A 24,066-nucleotide genomic window follows, 5' to 3' on the forward strand; every position below is an offset into this window, starting at 1 on the left:
TTTTGATAGTCATGCGGGGTCCAAATCCTATGCATCAATTTAAAAAATAGTATGGTTCATAATTAATAATATAATTTTTTTGTGTAAATCACAAATTTAAGTAGTTAAGTTGTCTATGATTGTCTGATCTTATCAAATAAAAACAAAAGAATAATATTAATTAAAGATCGACAAAGAATTTCTCTATTTCTAAGTGAAATCTATTTAGGTACTGTTTGGACACATAAAATTTTTATCTTAAATATAAAATTCTTATCTTATCATTATAATTTTTTCAAGTCTCCATATAAAATATAATAAATAATTTAATTTTTTTTAATTTTTTTAAATTTTAATATAATAATAATATTAAAATAAAATATTTTAATATTTAATCTTAAAATTCAAAAATCTTATTTAAAAAATATAAGTGGCTAAGCAGACCGCATAAAAATAGGAGGTACTTGCTCATGTGACGTAGTAATTATGTCTATGATATAATGTGAAATATTATATATATATATATATATTCAAGAATATTAAAAAATAAAAATAAAATATAATCCATTCATGACCATGATCTACCACGTCTATAAACTCACCTACATATACAGACAAAAACAGCTAAAGGAGGGAGTCATAAACGCTGGCTATTTATTGCCTTAGCTCAACCACCTCTTCAACTCCCTCATTCACTACTCTTTTTTTCTTTCAGCAAAGCTTGCTTTCATCACAAGCAGCTTCAACACCATATTTTCATCTACTTACAATGTCGACGGAGGTCATGTATACAGTGAAGGTTGAGGAATCAAGGCCGGCGACCCATCAAAAGCCGTCAGCAGGGCCTGTGTATAGGTGCATTTATGCTAAAGATGGTCTCCTGGACTTGCCGGCCGGGTTGGAATCTCCCTGGCAATTCTTCAGGTATCTCTCTCTCTCTCTCTCTCTCTCTATATATTATATGATCCGATCCATTAGCATCCTTTTGCATGTTTATCTGACAATCCATTCAAGAACTGGACCGCATTATTGTGTTTCATGGATTTGGCCATTGGTTGATTTTTGAGAATATGGGAATGGGAAAATGTACGCGTCCAAGCAGATGTATAACAAAATGAAGCCATTCATAGATGGCCTAAAACTAAGCTTATAGGACTAGGCATGTGCTGAAAAACACGTTTGAAAATGGCCCATGCAGGTCTCGAACCTGCGACCTTCGCGTTATTAGCACGACGCTCTAACCAACTGAGCTAATAGGCCTGTTGTTAAGCTGAAAGAAATATTCAATTAATAGATAAAATATACTAAAATAATAGTCCGCGTCGCGCTTCGCATGGTCTTAATCATAGCTCTCAGCAATTTATTATCCGCTGAAACTCGGTTTATGCTGGCAGTGACTCTGCTAAGAGAAGCCCCAGCAGTCCAATGCTGGGTCGACGTCAAACCACCGACTCAAAGGTACAACTAAACTCACTCTTCGTACACCATCCGGCTTAATAAAACTCAGATGAAAGCGGGCGTAAGCTCAAGAATTTTCATTGGGGGAAGTTTGAACTGCTATGCTAAGAGAGATTTTGATTGGATTTCGCACAGGTGGCTCCCTACGTATGGCTCACATATCAGGAGGTTTACAACGCAGCCATCCGCATGGGCTCCGCCATGAGGAGCCTTGGTGTCAATCCTGTTAGTTTTTCTTTTCCTTAATAATTTCTTTTAATATTCTGTTGACATAATTTACCTGAAAATCCATTTTCTTAAGTACTTGTGCGTTTTGCATATGTAGGGTGATCGCTGTGGTATATATGGATCCAACTGTCCGGAATGGATAACTGCAATGGAGGTATACCATTCGTGTGTACATGCATGCATTCATACTTATATATCAATCTTTTGATCATGTCACAAATTCCATGTTGATAATGCAATAAGTTGTCCAAAGATTGATAAGATTTTAAATAGAAATTTACTCATGCGAATGGTGCGCGCAGTCGGTTCCACCTTGTATATTGCTTCCTAATTCTCCTCAACATGCCAAATTTGGGTTTTATATCTTTGATATCTTTCATGTGTTATTGTCGACAGGCCTGTAGCAGCCAGGCCGTGACATTTGTACCGCTATATGACACGCTTGGTATGGTTTCCCTTCTCTTCTCTTCTGTTCTTTTCTTTTCTCTTTTCCTTAATTTTTGTGGTACGCCATGCAAAAGCCATTGCACCTTTTGTTCGATTCCCCCCCAAACTCGTCCCTGTGGCAATCAATGTGCTAGAGCTATAGAACACTGGTTGGGTTACTAAATCATGAATTTCTTGATCAGTAACTTGATGTGGTTTTGTTTCATCACAGGTGCTAATGCTGTGGAGTTCATCATCAACCACGCTGAAGTTTCAATAGCTTTCGCTCAAGAGAATAAAATCCCCGCTGTAGGTTCTCATTCTGTCAATTTTATTAAATTTGGTACAAAGGTTCTTTAAAGAATTGCTTGATATGGTTATGTTTGTTGGCTCAACTCTTCAGCACTTTTTCTTTCTCCCGCTTTGTCTTCGGGCTCTGTTTGTGCATGCACATGCTCAATATTTATTCATTTTTATTCAAAACTAATTATTTTTTACACATGAATTAAAATAATTGCCAGTTTGCAACTTACATTTCTCGATATATCTTGTTCAGGCAATTTTTTTTTTTTCTCACTCTAGAGGTGACTATTTTTGCAGATTCTATCATGCCTCCCAAGGTGTTCTGCAAATTTAAAAAGTAGGTAAAACAGTTGTCTTCTGTCTGATATACTTGAGAAAATAAGGTGCAATTTCTAGGGTGAGGTAATCATGCATTTTCCTTGGTCAGCTATTGTTAGTTTTTCAAATATTTCGAGCACACAAAAGCAAGAAGCTGAAGAGTTGGGGGTATCTTGCTTTTCTTGGGAAGAGTTTTCTAAGTTGGTAGGACGTCTATCCAGAAAATTTTCTGCATAATGAATGCTCTTTTGTTTTTTCTTTTTTTCCTACAGTGATTTTGATTGGTCCTTCAATTTCAGGGAACTTTGAACTGTGAATTACCTCCAAAGCAGAAGACCAGCGTCTGTACAATAATGTATACAAGTGGAACAACAGGAGAACCAAAAGGTGTCATTCTTACAAATGAGGCTATAATGGCAGAAGTACTGTCGATTGAGCACCTACTTTTCCTAACAGATAAAGTGGTAAAACAACCAAAACACAAAATCATTTTCTTGAAGAGCAATGGTTCTGTAACATTTTGTTTTTAATATTGCTTAGAGGTTCAGAGCTCTTGCATATGCATTGCCATGCTCGGTTCATTATGTCTTTAGTTTGGTGATCATATCTTTTGTGTCAATAGTCATCCCCAGATTCTCATCTCCATGACTTTAGGATTGAAGAAAACCAAGTCAATAGATTTTAATCTGTGACTTCAACATAAATCGCTAAGATGGTTTCTATCGAAAAGCAAATAACTTTCTATAGAACATACATTTGATGTAATTTATTTGTTGTATTACTTTTTCCAAATAGTAAATTTATGTTCTCATTCTAATGACAAGAAAGTCTTCATCGTCTATTGTATCAAGACTGGTGTAGAAAGGGCCCGCTTAGAATGAAATTCAGGAGCTATGGTTTGCATTCATGTGGAGTTAATCGACTTTTCTGAAATCACTGTTGTCTCTGTTTCAGAGCAGAGAAAATCTTTGAGTTCTCTTCCTTCCAGTTTTTTCAAGATTCCTCTGGCCTATGGTTTTTGGATTTTAGCTTGTGCTCTAATCTAGGTTGGTGCATATTATACTCTGTCATCCTGAAGTTGATGGAAAACTTTTTCAATACCGTGTATATAGAATGAACATGTGTTCATGGCTTAGTAATGTTGTGGAGATGAGCATCTGGTGAAGATTATTTTAATTAGATTAAAGTAGATCATCTAGATGTGGTAGGTCATAGGGTTGAAAAGCAACAATTGGGGCGGTTTGTAGGTCATAGTTTTAAGTCTTCCTAAGAAAAGAAAAGAAAAAAAGAAAGCATCGAAGAAAGCCACTAAGATTGGTAACATCACTGATACCTCTCCAATTATTCATTGATGAGAATCATTTGGATCATGAAGCTAGGTGGCAGTTACATGATGATATTGATATAGGATCTTCTCTGTTACAGGCTACAGAAGAAGATTCATACTTTTCATACCTTCCTTTGGCCCACGTCTATGATCAGATAATGGAGTGCTACTCCATCTACAAAGGTTGCTCTATAGGATTTTGGCGAGGCGTAAGATAAAGACTTATTTCTTGCAATGAGTTCTTTATTTGTGTTTTTTGTTCGGCTGTAACTCTTCTATACACTGACTTCGAACTTGCTTTGAACTTGCAGGACATCAGGTTTCTGATGGAGGACATCCAGGAACTGAGGCCAACCATATTCTGTGGAGTTCCTAGAGTTTATGATCGTATATACAATGGTATACTCATTTGTCAATGAATTATTTTTTATTTATACAAGTATGTATATTTAATTTTTTTTGTTCTAAATGTTGGTCTTAAATTTTTGCTTAAAGGGATTGAAAAGAAAATCTCATCTGGAGGTGCAGTACGGAAGACATTGTTCCAATATGCTTATAACTAGTACGTTTAACTACAAACACTGCACTTTATTTCGCTTCCCTACTGCCTGGCTAACATTAAATCCCATGACAGCAAGTTGGGAAATCTAGAGAAGGGTCTCCCACATGACAAAGCAGCACCTCTCTTGGACAGGCTCATCTTTGATAAAGTCGGTCGTTATAGGATTCCTGTCCTTGTGATTCAATTCTGTAATATATAGTTAAGATTCTAATTATGTGGTAATCAATATAGATTAAACAAGCATTAGGGGGGCGAGTTCGTATCATGTTATCAGGTGCTGCACCTTTGCCTAGGCATGTGGAGGAGTTTTTGAGAGTCACCAATTCAACTTTATCCCAAGGATATGGTATGTTGCTCCCAAGTGTTTTGCTTAATTATTAGCAGATGTTTGTATACGGGACTTTTGTATTTGATACATTAAGACCTAGGGCTTCTTTGTTTACTTTCAAGAAAATGATACACTGTTCTCGAATCATACATTGCTTTCTGGAAGTCTATCAACTTACGATGTTTGTTCATGGTAGGTCTCACTGAAAGTGTTGGTGGGTGTTTTACATCCGTTGCCAATGTATTTACTATGGTGGGAACCGTTGGAATCCCAATCACAACCATTGAAGCCAGGCTTGAGTCAGTGCCAGAAATGGGATATGATGCACTTTCCAGCCTGCCACGTGGGGAGATTTGCCTGAGGGGTAAAACATTGTTCTCCGGTTACCACAAGCGACAAGATCTTACCGATGAAGTCCTTGTTGATGGATGGTTTCATACAGGTAGAACCTTGCAAGTACCATGCAGTGACAAACTATATACTAAGGCTGTATACGACACATTAGTCACCTTTTAACCTGCTATAAGATGTCTAAATTTAGTTCCAAAACTGTATATGAACGTTAAGGGGTTAATTTTTGAGAAAATTGCAGGTGACATAGGAGAATGGCAGCCTGATGGAGCAATGAAAATCATTGATAGGAAAAAGAATATATTCAAGCTGTCTCAAGGTGAATATGTTGCTGTAGAGAACATTGAAAGCACGTACTTGCGATGTCCTCTCATAACATCGGTATGTTGCCAGAGTCCACATTGGTGCTCACTGTATTAAAATCTACATAAATTGTAACACTCAATTCTTTGTTACCTTGGAATAGATGTGTCCTGTGTATAAGTTGGTCTGCATACTCCTCTATTAGTTTACACAAAATTTTAACATTTATCCAGTCTAACAAGTGCCGTTAACTTTCTTTGGTCACACAGATTTGGGTTTATGGAAACAGTTTCGAGTCATTTCTTGTAGCTGTGGTAGTCCCTGACCAAAAAGCACTAGAGGATTGGGCAGTAAACCATCATGTGACTGGTGATTTCAATTCATTGTGTGAAAACCTGAAGGCAAGGAAATACATTGTGGATGAACTTAATAACACCGGTCACAAACATCAAGTATGTATATATTTTTCAGTTGGTTGTTGCTAATTTCATGCCGAGTTATGTCTTCTCATCTGACTTGAAAGACATTCCTATAGCTTCGAGGTTTTGAGATGTTAAAAGCAGTTCATTTGGAACCAAATCCTTTTGACATGGAAAGGGATCTGATAACTCCAACATTCAAATTGAAGAGACCACAATTGCTCAAGTACTACAAGGTATGGCTTCATTGGCTTATGCTCTTTTCGGCCCACTATTAACTATGACTTTCTACTGGACTCGAGCAAGATATGTCTTTTCCATATTTCTCTAGCAAAAGTGGGGAAAGTTCCCATCTTTCCAAATTAGTAAAAACCTTCAGACTATATACTATGATTAAGTTACAGTTTGATTATTTACAATACAAAGCAACAAGGATTAAATAAAAAAGTTTCAAGGGCATTTTAATGCTCTTGTGAACGTGAACCTGATTTCAAAAGCAGAGTCCAAAAAGGCACCATGTGCATAATTTAAGGACTGTACTTCAAGATAGGTATGCAAGACCTGATTTTTTGAAGTAATTCATCAAGCCCTTTCATAAGACAATGTCTTTTGGCTGGCATTCATAAATTTCATCTTCCCAAAGGCCTTCATCATTCCTTACATTTTAGTTTTTAATCACTGATCTACAGGACACGGTTGATCAATTGTACAGTGAAGCCAAGGGAATAAGGGGGTGAAACCGTGAAAGCAGGATTTGGAAGCTACATCCTGGAATCCAGATGCTCCCAGTTTGTGGCAGTTCCCCAAAAACTTCATCTATTTTCCTGTTCATCTTAGATGAGAAGTCTAGAAGATTGAATATTTACTCACATTTACTTGGCATGCTGATCCTTGTCCATGTTTGTTTATATACAACAAGACCATTTGAAACATTATAGCATGAAAAATAATCCAAGTCCCTGCTAAACTAGTTATATTTCTCCTTTTCTTATGCTTGATGAATATCAGCTATACTTTTGTTCTCTGCAGTTATAAAACTTAGCGTTGGCAAAGCATAAAAACCTCCTAAAACAACTTACGTTTGCAATTGCCAAGCCTGGCACCGACGTAAGGCCAGATTTGATTCAAAGATATATATCTCCAATGCTATAAGGTCTTAAGAAATCCATATACCGATATGTGGGTTTATTGCTCGTATTTTAATGATAACTTAAAGCCTGCCGTTTTTTCATAATTTGTCCATGGAAAGTTTGAGAACAAACCAAAATGAAAATGCTGCTTTAAACTACTTGAAAGTGAAATATTAGGACTTCCTAGGTACCTTAAAAAGGTGCAGAATCAAGTTTACCACCTAAACACCAAGCTTTTAACAAATATTGCATACAAAGAAAACGGATTTTGGTGTGTGGATGCTTCTTTGTGTGCGATAAAATGATGCAAAATGTGACATGTCCACGTTACAATGCTACAAAAGTACTGACACAAAAATACCATTGAAACACTTGTAAGCCTGAAAATCACATACCACTATAAGTGTACCTAAAAGAAGTAAAAGAACAGAAACTTATCGCGGTTCTTTTATAAATTCAACGGATGAAACACAATTTTTCCATTCAGATTTATGAAGATGCAAATGGTAACATATCTGAATAACACAACAATGGTAATGAATTTGTAGGTTTTTGTAAACAAATGATACAAGACAGAGGGTTCGCTAAAAACACACACCTCGAAGCTGCTAAGAGTGAAGCTATAGGATATCGAGTACGGGTGCCCAGACGGGATAGACCAACAGAAGGATTATACCAATCGAGTTTGATAAGCCATTGGCTCTTGTGAAAGAATGTCTGAACCCACCAGATGCCCGGATGTATTCTTGCAGCAAATAACATGCTATTGCAAGACATATCAGCACCCCAACCCAGCTGTCCCTTAAGGTATCTGCAATCAAGTTAGGTGCCGCGACCATCAAAAGAATCAACGCTCCTGGAATTTCTAGCCAATCTGCAGTTATGAAAAAGAATTGGACTAATTATTTGGTTGCATGGCAGAAGATTCATGCTAGCAGTCATTGCAGACATCCATTGGAACTGATATGAGAATGAATAAATGACTTTTCCTAGACATGACATTATCAGGGAAAATTGACAGTGAACTAGCTAGTTGGGTTTTCAGACTGAAAACTCAAGTAAGATTTACATAGATTTTATTGCTATTCAGCATAAAGGCGTAGACATGATCAATCAACACTTCTAGAGAAATTTGTATTATACCTGGGAAATGGCGGGGGAAGAAAAGGCGCAACACAACAGCAACAAAAGCAATCCATCTCCCAATCTCTCCCCTGCATCACCATATAAACTTCTAGCATAAAAATACGATAAATTTTGAGTTCATTGAAAAAAGTGTTACCATAACACAATGAATCACCTGAAGATGCGGCTCAAGAAGATGTATGGGATGAGTAGAGCTGTAAGAATGTTTGTTTTCCAATTTGTTCGATCCGGAATCAACAACTACAGTACAGATTGAAATGAATCAATTAGGCCGTACAAAAATCTCAGAGCAGCAGAAGCAATATACTAGAAAAACATATCTGGGGATCTAGGAAGAAAAAAGAAAGCTTTGCATACATTAATTGCGGAAGATCAGGGACCTTGGTCTAAGAAATAGGTTCTAAAGCTCAGGGACCTTAGTCTAAGAAATGGCTTCTAAACTTCTTTAGTTTAAGAAATTCAGAGTTTGTTGATCCCAGTTCCCAGGCTAGATGTTTACATCAGTCAGTTCACACAATAGAATGAAAACAAAATAAATTGAGTATAAACAAATCGCATGCTTCTATATGTATTTTTATATGTACTTCGATCTCTAGACAAAAAACCGAACTTCATCCCTACAATAGTATTTTTATATGTACATCGATCTCTAGAAAAAAATCCTAACTTCATCCCTACAATAGTCTATTAACAAAATCCAAGGTGGTGACTATTTCTCATGGCATCGATATGGCCAAAGTACCACATTGAAATCTCATAAAATTATTATTATGGGTCTGACCATGTTGGTGATATAGCAGCCTCGCTTTTATTATTAAGTCTAAACCGATAATAATAGCAGAATAATACTACATACAATCATGCAGCCACTTTTTAAAACAGTAGTCTTAAAAAATTATTATTATTTTACATAAATCTTTCAATATTGAATGCCATGGCAAGAAATAGAACGTGTTACACATCCTAGCACGATGATGAAAATTGCTCTTGAACATTCTAGTGAAATGAAATGAGGAAAGAGAGATTTTGGCAGATTCGATTCTAGGATCTTGGAACATAAGAATCACATTAACAGAACACACCTATTATAAAACATATTTGAATCCCATGGCCGATCATAGCTCATCGATGATATAAACTGAATAATCTCTTCAATACATCTTAAGAACGAGGGGTAGTAACTAAGAAGTGACCCATAAATTAGCAAAATAAGGAAAAAAAATTGAAAAGAAATGGTACGCTGAAAGAGAATGATCCGCAGACCATGAACCAAAGGAAACAGAATCTGAATCAACAGAGCATGGGCCACTAAGATATTCGCTAATTTGATTTTCTTTTTTCTTTTTTTAAGAAATAATATTTATACCCATAACCGCGCAATTCCTAAAATGTAAAATTGAGTACATATAAAGTTGATATGAAAAATAAATAAATTCTTAATAATTAATTATTTTTTTAAAAGAATTATATGGTATTTATATTTTATGTATCCCAAGACTGGATTTAGTTTTTTTCAAATATATTTTTAATAAATTTATAAATTTTATCTTTTAAAAATTATGTAAAAAATTTTAAAAAATTAATCTGTAGCAGCTTCCATAAATCACCTAAGGAAGTATTTGTTTACCAGTAGAATAACGATTGATATAAAATGAGAGTGCAATGCAATCTATAAAATTTTATTATTATTATATAATATCTAAAAATTAATGATTCTTATTTGCATCGTCCAATTACCATCTAAGAACACTGGCAATGGTCTAGTCCAAAATTTAGCTATAGTATCAAGTTTTAGCTAAATGAGTCTACATTAGACTAGCCATCTTAAAGGTAAAATAATAATATTATATTATATATTTTAATAATATTAATTTTTTTTTGATATTTTAGAAATACATTTTCTGAAGCAAAACAGTATATATTTTGTCAATTATATATACAAATACACTTCCTGAAGCAAATACAAATACATGACAAGTACACTTCGTAAAAATTTTACATATTTAGTAACCATAGAGAGATAACTCAGACGCACCAAAGATGCCATGGAAATCAGTCGAACAGATCATGGCCAGCCACGAGCACCCCTCCAAATACAGGCAAGCTGTAACGTTAGTTCCATATATGCTATAGTAGTTGGGTTATCAAAAGCACATATCCAGGATGAGAATCAGGTTTGATTATCTTCTTATTGAATTAAAAACTGTACTCGAAATGCACACAACACATACAAAGGGCAGCATCACAATTGAAGAGTTACCCAAAATTCATCCACTATCAATTAGCCAAACTATCACACTAATGTATTTGATTTTTATACATAGCACAGCATCACAATTGCATAAATTCGATTTGTATATTGTTACAAGTATAGACCTTGTGATGGGCAAAATCAATTTGGGAAGGATCAGATACATTCTCCATGAGGGTATCATAGCCATAGAACAGATCGGACTGAATTGTCACCGACGAAAACTCAGGTTTATCAAAGTCATCGGGCAGCGTACATAACAAAACAATTTTTTTAAAACATTCATCACATTGCAGTGATTTTTATTTTATTTTTTCAATTTGTAGTAAATTTGTATTCATCAACTTTAATATCATCATGAATCCACATCCTCAACTTTAATCTAAACACCGTAACCTATTTCGTCGAAATACAAAGCCAGAGAAGTAGCATTATTAAGAGTCAAGAAAATTGGGTTGAAAACACTTATGGGAGGATTCAGCAGAGCTCGAAGCCTGCACAGATCTGCAAAGCCCTAGAAACGAGAGGAAATCTAGGTCAGGGAAAGACGCGGAGAGCTCGAGATCCAGATTCTTTGTTTTCAGCAATTTAATTTCAGACTAGAACAATAGATAAATTAAAGTACATACGAATGAAAAAATACAATAGATAATTTCCACAAGGCAGGAAAAAATACAAGCAAAAAGCTGTTGCTACTATTTCATCTTCAAAAAAAAAAAAAAAACTATTTCTATTACCCAAACAGGGGCGACGGTAGCGTCGGATTCGTGGAGGAAGAACCGCCGGCGTGAATGGTGGAGCAAACCGATGCCTTCCAATCGTGGAGCAAGCCGATATTCGGTCAAGTGATTCTACCTAGTTGGGCAAAATAGGGCACGAAAAAATACTCAGTAAATCGGAGAAGAGGGAGAGAAGAGCGAGGAAGAGAGAGGAAGAGAGACTTACAGTCGACAGCTTGGAGACGACAGCGTCTGCTGGAGAAGGCATCCGGTGGACCTGATTCGAGGCTGCGGGACGAAGATGGCCGAATGGGGGGAGCACTTCATTCGAGAGAAGCCAAGAGGAAACCTTGTGGGATTTTGGGGAAAACGATAAACCGAGGGAAAGAAGAGAAAGCCAGTAGAAGAAAAATAATAAACTAATCATGGACTCGGTACAATAACTCTTCAAGTCTGGCGAGTACCCAACAATTACTGTAACATTTATGTCAAACTTTTAAAATTTGACTAGGCCATTACAGGTAATTATTATAGAAATGCTGGCTATTTTAAACGTGCATATGGCAATGGCCTATGGTGAGTCCATTGTCAATGCTCTAACGCTTATACACTAGGGGGGCTCGCTTTCCAACCTGTCAGAGTTATTGCTGCCTACAAAAGTTTTGAATCTATTTCGGTTAAGATATTCAAATAAAATATTTGGATATTCATATTATTTTAGATATTGTTTTATGATAGTTTATATATAAAATAATTAATTATATATGTATAAATTATATTTAAAAGTAAAATTAATACAAATTTTTAAAAAATTAAAATATATATTTACAAAATTCAATAATATTTTTAAGTTCTTAATCTAACTATTAACAAAAATAATCACTTACCTTCGTTATGAAAATTTGAGTAAGGATTTGATTTTTAATTTTTTAGAAAAAGTGATTAAAAAAATTAAGAAAATAGTTTTTAAATTTGAAAATTAGATTAAAAATTATGAAAAAGTCAATATTTTTACATTGATTACAAAATATATTAATTTCGACCGGTACATTAAAAATCAACCAATATTGATTGAAACACACCGGTACAGCTTGAATTTAGTACGAAAGTTGAAACATCTACCTCCCTTGTGTCGGTTAGCAAGGTAAATACCGATCGTTTAGGCCAGTATGACACAGTATTCAAAACCGTACTAATATATATTATTAATTTCAAATATTTCAATCTTATTTTTACTAACAAATTCATAAGACTCATCTAAATAATGTTATATACAATCGTAAAATGCACAAGTATTATACAATTAATTTAAAAAATAATAGAATTTATTATTAAAAAATTAATTTTTTTATGTATATCTCGTATTTACTCACCTTTTTTTAAAGAGATTGTGCGGCTCTTATGTACTTTACAACAATCGATTGCAAATATCATTTTCCCTGTCGAAAATTCTTGATAATAATTTCATTTTAATTAATGCAAAACATAAAAGACAAAAAAAAAAAAAAAAAAAGATGAAAATCTTAGAGTTGATGAATCACTTTCTAGGCCACAAGAATTTAACAAATCTTTGAATAGTGCAAAGAGAAATGCTTGATTTACATATAATTTTTATAAAAACAAATTTATAAATTGATATAATTTATATAATATATTAATTGTAACACACATTTTACTCAATAGTAAACTTAAAGGCTGTTTAGACAATGAGATGAGATGGTTTTAAATGAAAGTTAAATAAAATATTGTTAAAATATTATTTTTTAATATTATTATTATTTTAAAATTAAAAAAATTAAATTGAAATTTGAAAAAATTGAATTGTTTATTATATTTTGTATAAAAATTTAAAAAAATTATAATAATAAAATAAGATGAAATAATTTCTTAATTTAACCAGCCTTTTAACTTTCTCTAATGTAAAGATAGATTGAAACTTTTTTATTTTTATTTTTTCTAATTTGTGGCAAAGAACATGTTGAAAATGAGCTCGCTTCACTGTGTAGTAGTGTACAATGGATTTGAGCTAGATACGAATCACTGAATCAGTTTCAGCGGGCCTATCGTCGTGACAGGCCCATTTAGATATGAGTAGGCCGATAGTAAATATTCGGCAGGAGCTTCTGAAGTCCATTTAATGGACTTTTAAGTGAAGCGGCCTGACACGTGTTAAAGTAGGGACGATTCGTGAACAAAGAAGAAAAGTGTGCAACAGAAGTCAACTTCGCAATCACCAACTTCATTGCTTGCGGACTCCGAATTTCGGCACGTGCATTCCTTTTAACGAGACGACAGATTTGACCACTCATAACAAGCGTTTAATGCTTGATTATTTTTATATATTATTTATATATTTTATTAAAGTAATTATTTTATTATAAAAAAATAATATAATTAATTATATTAGTAGAGTAGAAATATTACAATCTAATTATTTATCTTTATGACTTTGTTTCATTATAATGAATACGAAATCAAATTTTTAAAAGGATTGACTTTGATATTATTTGCAATAACTTAATAAAAACTCAAATTACTTATGAATTTATACTTAATCTAAGGTGTTAGATTTGATATGTGCCCATTCTAAATAAGATTGTCAGTTTAAATGGTATAGATATTTATTTATTTATTTAGGTTGGTGACAATGCATGAGGCTCTTATTGAAATTGAAATAAAATTTTTAAAATGTCTAACTCCATACTTTTTCTCTTAAAAAAACATTGTTATTATTTATATATATTGTAAATTTCGCACAATTTTTTTTTTTAAACATAGAGATTATTATTTAAAAATTAAATTTTTTGTGTGAATCTAAAATTTAATCAATTCTTTTAAAAAAATATCTTAAAAGTTATAAATTCTAAAATTAAAAATATCACGTTTTAAGAAAGAATCATTCCCATTAAAAAAAAAAAAGAATAATACTCTATATAATTATGGAGTTCGTAAATATTAAGTAGTTATTTTTAAAAAGTGAAAAATAGTATTAAAATATTAATTTTTTATATAAATTTCGTATTTACTTTAAAAAAAACATTTATACGAAACTTTAGTACTCCGTTGCAAATATCTATCTCTCGAAAAAACAAAAAACAAAAAAAAAAAATTGCAGTTACTTCTGCCTGTAATTTGCTGCATGTCACGATAGAATATTGGCCAAGAGAGAGATGGCCGGGTCTTGCAATTTGCCTGTAATTTTCTGCCTGTAATTTGCTGCATTTTCATTTTTCACTGCGCTGAACTTTCTTCTTGGTCCGAGTCTTTCCAATTAATTACTGGTATTCTCTATACGCGTCGATGTGAATGAATGATATGGAGCAGTCAACGTTCTCACTCTTCTCTTCTCTCACATCTTCTTCTTCGCTTTTCGACTTCCATTTTCTTCCTTTCCGATTTAATCCACCAGAAGTTTTCAGTTCACACACACTCCCTGTCTGTCTCTCTTGTCAAGCTCCATTTGGGCCTCGATTTGGTGGTTTTGCGTCATGGGTTTGTGAACTTGATGGTTATGCTTCCTGGATCCTTGGAATAATTTCATTGCTTTGTGAAATTGGACCTAGCTGTTTCGTTTTGTACCTTAAATTGGACCGACGACAATGGCTAGTCTGCTGAGAAAGTTGCGGCCGGCTGTGCCTGGAATCTCTGACAGTGATAATGACGAAAACATCAATACCGATTACGAAATTGCCTTGGAGTACAATGGCCCTCCTGTCACCTATGATATCCCCCTAGTAAACCCAGTTGACACCAGCCAAATCCCTGTTGCCGCTCCAGTTTCTTCCGCTTCTCTGTTCGACAATCTCTCCCTCCCCATTATCCAACCTATTCTTAAGCCCAGTTCTTCGTACAAGAAATCTTCAATAGTATATACCTCCGGTGCATTAGCTTGTGATAATGGTTATGAGCCCAAGTCCAATTTATCGGATGGAATTGAAAATTCGGCAACAATGGAATGTTCTGGAGTTCTTGATGATGATAAGAAGGGCGAAGGCTCTCAAAATTATATGAATCCAACCAAATGGGAATCAACGGAGTCTGTTTTTAGCTCGCCGGCGGGTACCTCTGGAATTTTTTCTTGCAGAGATGATGATAGCGACGATGAAGTTCCTCGCCATGTCAAAAGGCCACCACCAATTGTGAGATTTCGTGATCCGGAATCGGGCGACGTGATAGTTCAAGAAGAAGTTTATCATTCTGAGGACAAGAGTATTCACGTGACTCCAAAAGTGGAGAGAAACGGGAAAAAGGGAGTATGCTATCGATGCCTTAAGGGAAACTGGTTCATGGAGAAGGAGATTTGCATTGTTTGTGGCGCTAAGTATTGTTATGATTGTGTGCTGAGAGCCATGGGGTCAATGCCAGAAGGAAGGAAATGTGTTACTTGCATTGGTTTTAGCATTGATGAGGCTAGGAGAGGGACGCTGGGAAAGTGTTCTAGGCTGCTTAAGAGACTACTCACTGATATGGCAGTTAAACAGATACTGAATGCTGAGGTTTTCTCTGAAGTGAATCAGGTAGCACCAGAGCTTGTTTATGTGAATGGCGAACCTCTTTGTCAGGAAGAGCTTGTTCAGTTGCAGAACTGCAAAAACCCACCAAGGAATATAAGGCCAGGATGCTTTTGGTATGATAAAGTATCTGGTTTATGGGGAAAGGTGAGCATCGCAATCTACATGTTCAGTTTTATCTTTGTTCTTCTACTTAACAATAAAGCCAGTCCTATCGTATCAAAATGCAATAACTGTTGCCCCTTGAGTGAACAGGAAGGAAAAAAGCCTTCCCAGATTATTAGCTCCCAGCTAAACGTCGGGGGCCTCATCAAGCAAAATGCCAGCAACGGAAATACAAATATATTAATAAACAGTAGGGAGATTACTAAAGAAGAGCTCTGGATGCTGAAGGTTAGTGTACTCGATTCAGTCGGGTTCTTTTGAATTGTAATGGAGCTTTGTGAGGATGCAGAATCAAATATGTTCTTTTAAATATTTACAGGCAGCTGGGGTGTCATGTGAAGGAAGCCCTCACTTTTGGGTGAGTGATGACGGGACATACCAGGAGGAGGGACAGAATAAGATAAAGGGTAGAATATGGGACAAGGTACTTTTGCATCGTGATGTGCACTGCTATGATTGTCTTACCTATTACATCTTATCAGACTTATAGTAACTGTGGAACTACAATCGTTACAGACTGCAACAAAGCTGGTCTGCGCCGTCTTGTCCCTGCCAGTTCCTCCTGATTATCAAAATCCTTCTGAAGAAAAGGTGAATGGAGTTATTCCAGGCAATGTGATGCAGAAATCGATTCATAAACTTCTATTAGTTGGTCATAACAAATCTGGCTCGAGTACCATATATAAACAGGTAAAAATTATAATGGAGGGAATTATTTAATCTTCAACTGGTGATATAATTTTTGTTCATGTACTATGAACCAAACTTTGCCGAACACCTCATAGTTTAGTTTTTCACCATCGATACTCAACCATGGTAATAATTTTGACATCCTCCTGCATTATGAGGGAAAAGTTGCCTTAGAGAATTGCACCAGTAATTCTATCTTTATTAGATGATGGTATATTCCCATGCACTAATATTAAAACTTTTTTTAAGTAACATGCAGGATAAAAATGTGGTTTTGACACAGTTCAACTCTTTAAACAATTTTCCGTTGTCAAACTGTCCGCCTTAATGTTTGGTGATACTAGAACCCTGTTCACTTGCTTTTACTAGGCCAAGCTTCTATATGATGTTCCTTACTCTGAAGATGAACGTCAAGCTATTAAGTTAGTGATCCAAAGAAATTTGTTTATGTATCTCGGTATGGTTCTCGTGGGGCGTGAGCTATTTGAAGAACAAAGTTTGCTCGAGAAGAGGAAAAGATGTGTTGTCGATAAGTGTGGACTTCAGGTATGTTGAGGGTTCTTTCTATCTGTTTTTGTTTCTGTTATGCTTGCATTCTATACCGTTTTGCCAATTCATCCACATAAATTATGTTAAGGATATCTTTATGATGAATAAAAGTTCGTTTTTACATGCTTCCATTTGAAGTTTGAAAAAATAAACTTCTGATGGGAAATGAAAGTCTGTATAACAAGTTTCCCGCACTGTTTCTTTCAATAAAAACAAAAAAAGGTTTCCCAAGGCAAAGAACCATATTGGATTTGCAAAATAGAATTTTATGGCATGCTACAGTTCAACAAATACTCGTGCTCTCTCTCACACACTTCTTGGACCCTTTTCTCCTTACCTTTGCAAAGTTCTATAGATGTAGACTGGAGGGACAGAGCAGGATCTATGAAGTCTTTTTCAGGATGATTGAGAAACATTTACTTTATCCCATACTATCTTCAGGCTTTGGAATCTCTACAATGGTCTCCGCTGAGAGTTTCTGTTTGTTTACGTCCTTTCTTATCCAATTATTATGCTTTTAAGTCCTCTCCACCTGTAATTCCACAGTTTTCTATCTCATAAAATTTTCAAAATAAATGAAGGGAAACGACCTTGAGAAAGTACCTAGGCTAGTTGTAAGGATGGACTCAAGAATATAGCTTCTTAATTAAATTTTCCAATAATGGCCGTCAGAGAGTGGTTTGACAGTTCGGGAGTAGCCTAGGATCTAGTGATTGGGAAGCTTGTATCTTAGCAGCATGTTTGCGTTCACTCTGATTCAAATATAACCTTATGAACCATCATTCAGACGTGAAATTGGGAAATATTCTGCCTTTGGAACTCTTCATTACTGCTTGAAGCTGTGGAGTCAAATGATTGCTTGTAGTTGACATCACCAAATGCATTGCTGTGATTGTTACGTGTATCACTGGTGGTTTTACAGTAAGTCTGTTAAAATGGCTAGTTATTAAACAGCTCTGGTCAAGTTCTATTCCGGTGGATTGGTGCCTTGCTCTTTACAAGTTCTCTTGATGCTTCATCTGAGTTGCAAATCCTTTACTTTCTGTCACGGAAAGTTATTCTACATTGCTGTTGATTAAGTTACACCAATGTTCACCTGTTAAGATGCTTACCTTTAGCACGAACATATTGGCGCCTGTAATTTCATTATCTAGAATGTATGTGTGTGTGTATAATATTCCTTTTGCAACAGATGATACATACTGATGATAAAACAATCTACTCCGTTGGGCCAAGAGTGAAAGCTTTCTCAGATTGGCTTCTCCAAGTTATGGTGTTGGGTAGTTTGGAACCAGCTGCCGCTAGTAAATATGCACCATTTATTGAGGAATTGTGGGGGGATGCTGCCATTCAGGCCACATACAACCGGAGGAATGAATTAGAAATGCTAACCAAAGCAGCCACTTATTTCCTAGATCGGGTGAGATCATGCTCCGCAGTCCCTATCTCTAGTTTCAAAGACATAGATCCTTGAATAGGTTATATGTTTTTTTATTTCTACTTTTCTTTTTAAATCATTTCAATCCCCTGTGATGAATTCTTGCTGATCATTGGTTGTAATTACCATTTTTCGCTAGAATAGCTTGTTCAACAGTAAAAGTACTATACTAGTAGAAGTTAAACATTCATCTCTAACGTATAACTTCCAAAAGCAGGCTGTAGAGATTTCTAGGAAAGATTACGAACCCTCTGAAACTGACATCTTGTATGCTGAGGGGATTACAACATGCAATAGCCTTTCTTGCTTGGAATTTTCATTTCCCAAGTCAGCACAACATGAATTCATGAGCCCTGCCTATCAGCATGATCCGTCACTAAGGTCGGTTATCCTATTCTATTCATTTGATGTTTCACATGTAAGTATGAAGGCCTTCATCATTGTCTCTAATCATATTTTCTGCGAAATTGTTTTGGGCAATACAGTTTAAGGCCGGTTTGGATGCCCAAAGCATCTCATCTGGGCTGTACGGTCCAGAGTTTTGTCTATCCAAATGTTGCATTTCATCTCTAAGTTTCGAAAATATCCACTTAAATAAACAGTGCAAAATAGTATAAAATTGACAGTAAAAAGTGCAAAACAGTAAATGAATAGCATAAAACTGACATAAATAGTAAGTGAACAGTACAAAACGGATGTGAACAATAAGTGAACAGTGAAAAATCTCAAGGATTCGGGTACTCTCCAAACTGTGGGACCCAAACCTTTTTCAAATTCCAAAAAAGAAAAATTATCTCATCTCATTTCATCTCGTCTCACTATCCAAATACATTTTTTTTTTTTTACGAACTATTTCATTTTATCTTAACTCAAAATTTTCATTGTTATTCAAAATATCTCATTTTATCTCATCTTAATTGCATAACCAAATGAGGCCTAAGTCAGTTTCAATCAAGACCTATTCATCACCAATAGATAGACATGGTCAAGGTTGAAACTTCTGAAGCATTGGCAGCCATATTTTTTTCGTGATAATCTATTCTGCCAATACAGAGGGAACCATAACAACGAAAAATCTTGTTCTTACTCGTATGAATGCATATTGATCCATAAATCAAAAGTTAAAACTCAAGGAAACTGCAACTTGGCCTTCCATATCATGATCTTCAATTTAAAACCATCCTTGTTTGTCCATTCCTATAATTCTTGAAAGCAAAGGCATTATTTTGCATCTCAGATATTGTAATGCCCAAATGGAAAACCCAAACCGCATGGCCTATACTTCAAAAGGACTAGTCAATGATACAATTGAAGACCTATTGGAACATTATAAAGAGCAAGAACTTTTCCTCCCCCAGTATATGGGATCCCAAACACCACCTACCTTATCCTCTTATCATATGGGGTATCACAATCTCTCCCCTTAAATTCTCGACGTCATCGTCGGGCCTATTTGTCGTAAGTGGCACTGCTCAAGTCCCACATTTCTGGTTGGAATAGGCTCTTATGTCATTTGTAATATCCTAATAGAAGACCCAAACCACATGACTTATACTCCAAAAGGACTAGTAAATGATACAATTGGAGCCCCATTGGAACATTAAAAAGGGCAAGAACTTTTCTTTCCCAAGCAATGTGGGATCTAATATACCACCTACCTTATCCTCTTATCATATGGGGTATCATATGTACTTGAGCTTCATGGTTCAGTAGGCTGGTGAGAAAAAATCAGCATTTATTTTTCCTTAAGTCATTTTTATTTTTCAGTACAGTAACTTGCTTGTAATTCTAGCAAATCAATGTCATTTCTTCTTTACGCTAAACCTTGAATGTTTGGCAATTTCCATAGAGAATAGGACAGGTTTTGACAGATATTTGCATGAATTCTTTCTTTTGTTATTTATCTTGGCATATTTTTACTTGGAATTTGCAGGTACCAACTCATTAGAGTACATCGAGGAAGCTTAGGAGCAAACTGCAAATGGTTGGACATGTTTGAAGACTCTGATATTGTCCTTTTTTGTGTTGCCTTGACTGACTATGATCAACATTGTGAAGACTCTAATGGAGTCTCGACCAACAAGATGTTGGCGAGCAAGCAGCTTTTTGAAAATGTAGTCACTCAACCGACCTTTGAGGGTAAGAACTTCTTGCTGATTCTCACCAAGTTTGACCTGCTGGGGGAAAAGATTGAACATGCCCCTCTAATGCAATGTGAATGGTTTCATGACTTCAAACCTGTTACCAGCAAGAAATGTCGCAACAGCACTAACCCTTCATTGGCTCAACATGCTTTCTACTATATAGCAATGAAGTTCAAGACCCTGTTCCGTTCTCTCACAGATAGGAAGTTGTTTGTTTCGTTAGTAACTGGGTTGGAAAATGATAAGGTTGATGAAGCTCTCAGATATGCAAGGGAGATTGTGCTGTGGGAAGAAGAAAAACCCTACTCCATTAACGAGTTGTCCTCTACCGACATCGAGGCAAGCTCCTCCTCATGATCTTTTACCTGAAAATGACTTCCAATCCGTTGTTCTATTTGCACTGTTTTGCAAATTTGTGTGTATAAAGAAGCACATACAAACAAGTATAGGAGAAATAGGACAATGAATCTGTAATTTTAGAAAATACACAATTAGTACAAAGATCATGAGGAGCTTGCCTCGATAGAAAATACACAATTAGGACAAAGAAATAGGAGAAATAGTACAAAGAATCTGTTATTAGGACAAAGATACCTTTCTGTTTTTGGGTAAATAGTTTTAGATATCTTCAAGTATGAAACTGAGATTTTTTTTCAAAAAGTTAGAAAACGTTGACAGGGCCCTTGCAGACGACTAGTGGAAGAATTGTTCCTTTTTCTGTCTCTTCCGCTGACCCTGTGATATTTTGGCTAGGTAACAAATATCTTGGTGGGAATATCCTACCCCTATCTATGCATTGCTTGTGATGTTGGATTACAGAAACAAGAAAAAAGGAGGCTATCGAACTCAAAATCAAGTATGTGTACACTGGATTTTGCACACATTTTATGGTTGGTTTTCCTTCTCCCCTCCACCTTTTTCTTGAGCTAATCTGGTGCTCAAGTGTTGACAAAACAAGCCACATCCTCTGTACGGGTGAAAAGCATTCCCATCTCCTTGCCATGCTCGTTGCTCCATCAATACTACAGTGGAAAAGATAATTTGCCTCCCTCTACACTATTAGTAGTATAATCTTATTTTACCCACCATTTGAACTTTGTGATATCCATGTTTGCAGCAAAATCATAATGCAACCCCATAAAGATGCTAGACGCATTCATTGTTTGGAATGAAAATGCAAAAGAGAGAACCCAAATCACAGGCATTAATTCTAGTAAGACAGAACTATCTCAAAAAGTAATTTTATTTATAAGTCGGCAATAGAAATACACAATTTTCATCGTTGATATCACATAATTTTTATTTATAAGACAACTTTCAAATTTTTTTTAAAAAAATCTATTTATTAGTGTGAAAAACTCACCTTGCACATCATTTATAAGCTAGTGTGGAAATCAAATGTATTTAAGCCGAGTTGCAAATAGAAGAACTCAATTTTTTTTTTACTAATCAAATCCTGTATAGTGGTGTGCAAAGGATTCCCTCACCAACTCGAAGATATACTCTGTCTATTTTCATTGTGTTTGCTTGTAAAGCAAATTACTTACTGCCCAATGCATGGTGTCTAGCTGTAAAACAACTATGCATTCTACTATTGATGGAGTTGTGGGTCAAGCAAAACGTCACCAATCATGTATGGCTTCATTGGCTTGTAAACTTACCAGCATCAATCGGATCTTTAAACATTTCATATCACGAACACCAACAATATCTAAGAGATTAAATGGTAAATCCCAGAAATATTATTGAGGAATTGAAACAAGTCTGTGGTTACCACGAGCTAAACGATTTCTTAAGAGGAAAATCGTTTCAGATTGCTAGCCGGAGAGAAAGTGACAACAAATATATACGGAATTATTCCTACAACCACTTAAAATTACAACATACCCCAAAACATCATTACATTTAAATTATCGGAAAACACTGAAATTTGTTCCATGCATGATGAACCTCTGGCCTGATCAACAGGGTGCGAAACGGTCCATAATCAAAAAAATCGTGTCTTCTGACAACATGGTAGTACAACAACTACTGTCTCTCTTCTGAACAACTCTGCTTTCCTTCATGTCTTCTTCAACTTTCTCTCCTTCATTGGCTTTTCTAAGGAATGGTCGCTTCCTGGCCTTGATCTTCTCTCCAAGCTTTGCTAACTCCCCCATCCACGTCTCCACCACTGCAGACATTCTTATCAGATCTAAGTACTCCTTCACGTATAGAACAAAGTGCTAGATTTTTTCTTTTCTTTCTCAGCTTTTTCTTTTCTTTTCTGTGGAATGAGTTAGAGAAGCGAAACTGGTGGGGATTTAAATAGAAGGAGAAAGAAGGAAGAGAGGTCGCGGTTTCGTAGGAAATCTGTGTTCAAAACGGGGATATACGTGGTTGGTCGTGTGGGCGCACCTTGGATGTGGTGGCACACTGCTTAGATCTTTAGAATATTCCTCCAAGATTTGGAAGAATCATTCCGCAGGCAGAAAACCATTACTTTGTGCCGACATTAATATTAAGTTTGAGATAATTAAAAAAAATTGGTAAACTGATTTCATAAAATTAGAAAACTCATAAATTAATATTAAGTTTGAGATAATTAAAAAAAAATGGTAAACTGATTTCATAAAATTAGAAAACTCATAAATAAGTTAGATTTATTTTATAAAAAAAATTATAATTTAAATTATATTAATTTATAAATTTATTTTTATAAAATTTTTCGTAATTATTTAAAAATATTATATCTTGGTGCCTTGTAATTGAGAATCGTGTGGCGGAATAGAAGACTTGTCTTTGTGGTTTTGGACAGCTGGCAGGCATGGATGGTGGGCGGAGGAATGAACGTGGATTCGCATCATTCATCGCTAAAAGTAAAAGCTCAAAAAGGACAGAACACTAACTAAAATGGTTCGCAACCCATCAGACAATCTAAGCTTCAACGGCGCCCTTCGTTTTCTGTCGTCTCTTGGGGAAAGGATCGTCGTGTTCTTCCCACTTGTCCCTCCGGCCCTCTCGCTTTACCATCCTCGTGCAATCACGTGGCCTCCACCACTAAGGAACTGACACTTCATACCAGCAATCGATATTCAATATTTAGCACTACTTTGAACTTTCTACCCAAAACGCCACATGTAAAAACAGGAAAGGATGTGCAAAACCGGCCCCGTTTTTTTTTTTTTTTAACCCTTTTTGAATCCACATATACCATTCCAATCCACATTATCTGTAGGACCTTTTTAAAAAAAGTGGAGGTGTTTCTTTAATTCTTTCTATTTTTAGATTCCTCTTTTATAATCTAACTAGCAAATCCACCATATTTTAAGTTTGTGTGTA

General features: G+C 35.4%; 3 protein-coding genes and 1 non-coding gene across 6 annotated transcripts; 2 read left to right on the top strand and 2 right to left on the bottom strand.

Annotated features, from left to right (window-relative positions):
• The first annotated feature begins 634 nt into the window (after positions 1-634).
• Positions 635-6,982, top strand: LOC122314062 (probable CoA ligase CCL6). The gene is made up of 19 exons (XM_043129447.1): positions 635-903; positions 1,374-1,437; positions 1,573-1,662; positions 1,763-1,819; positions 2,062-2,110; positions 2,324-2,400; positions 2,692-2,731; positions 2,822-2,916; positions 3,012-3,176; positions 4,138-4,248; positions 4,351-4,438; positions 4,535-4,601; positions 4,674-4,749; positions 4,833-4,947; positions 5,126-5,371; positions 5,522-5,661; positions 5,853-6,035; positions 6,119-6,238; positions 6,692-6,982. Exons 1-19 carry the CDS (start codon positions 749-751, stop codon positions 6,737-6,739), a joined length of 1,986 nt encoding a protein of 661 aa, XP_042985381.1. The 5' UTR covers positions 635-748; the 3' UTR covers positions 6,740-6,982.
• TRNAI-AAU lies at positions 1,166-1,239 on the bottom strand. The gene has a single exon. It is a non-coding gene; the product is annotated as a tRNA-Ile (tRNA).
• Positions 6,983-7,631: 649 nt separating the features above from the next.
• LOC122312791 (cold-regulated 413 plasma membrane protein 1-like) lies at positions 7,632-11,516 on the bottom strand. Its single transcript, XM_043127444.1, has 6 exons — positions 11,475-11,516; positions 11,310-11,384; positions 10,655-10,732; positions 8,433-8,518; positions 8,276-8,346; positions 7,632-8,006 (listed from the first exon to the last, which is right to left on the bottom strand). The coding sequence occupies exons 1-6, from the start codon at positions 11,514-11,516 to the stop codon at positions 7,753-7,755; spliced, it is 606 nt and encodes a 201-aa protein (XP_042983378.1). The 3' UTR covers positions 7,632-7,752.
• A 2,800-nt stretch (positions 11,517-14,316) lies between these two features.
• LOC122313578 (extra-large guanine nucleotide-binding protein 1-like) lies at positions 14,317-23,001 on the top strand. 3 transcript variants are annotated; one of them, XM_043128691.1, is made up of 9 exons: positions 14,317-15,906; positions 16,015-16,152; positions 16,244-16,348; positions 16,441-16,614; positions 16,984-17,160; positions 18,356-18,583; positions 18,819-18,982; positions 20,535-21,084; positions 21,499-23,001. In XM_043128691.1, the coding sequence occupies exons 1-9, from the start codon at positions 14,848-14,850 to the stop codon at positions 21,673-21,675; spliced, it is 2,772 nt and encodes a 923-aa protein (XP_042984625.1). In that variant the 5' UTR covers positions 14,317-14,847; the 3' UTR covers positions 21,676-23,001. The 3 variants fall into 3 exon arrangements, with proteins under 3 accessions (XP_042984625.1, XP_042984627.1, XP_042984626.1); XM_043128693.1 differs by having other exon boundaries at positions 20,535-20,740; positions 21,499-21,597; XM_043128692.1 differs by lacking the exon at positions 21,499-23,001 and having other exon boundaries at positions 14,318-15,906; positions 20,535-20,740; positions 20,850-21,055.
• The last annotated feature ends 1,065 nt before the right edge of the window (positions 23,002-24,066 follow it).

Source organism: Carya illinoinensis, chromosome 6 (assembly GCF_018687715.1).
Source record: "Carya illinoinensis cultivar Pawnee chromosome 6, C.illinoinensisPawnee_v1, whole genome shotgun sequence".
Taxonomy (NCBI): Eukaryota; Viridiplantae; Streptophyta; class Magnoliopsida; order Fagales; family Juglandaceae; genus Carya; species Carya illinoinensis.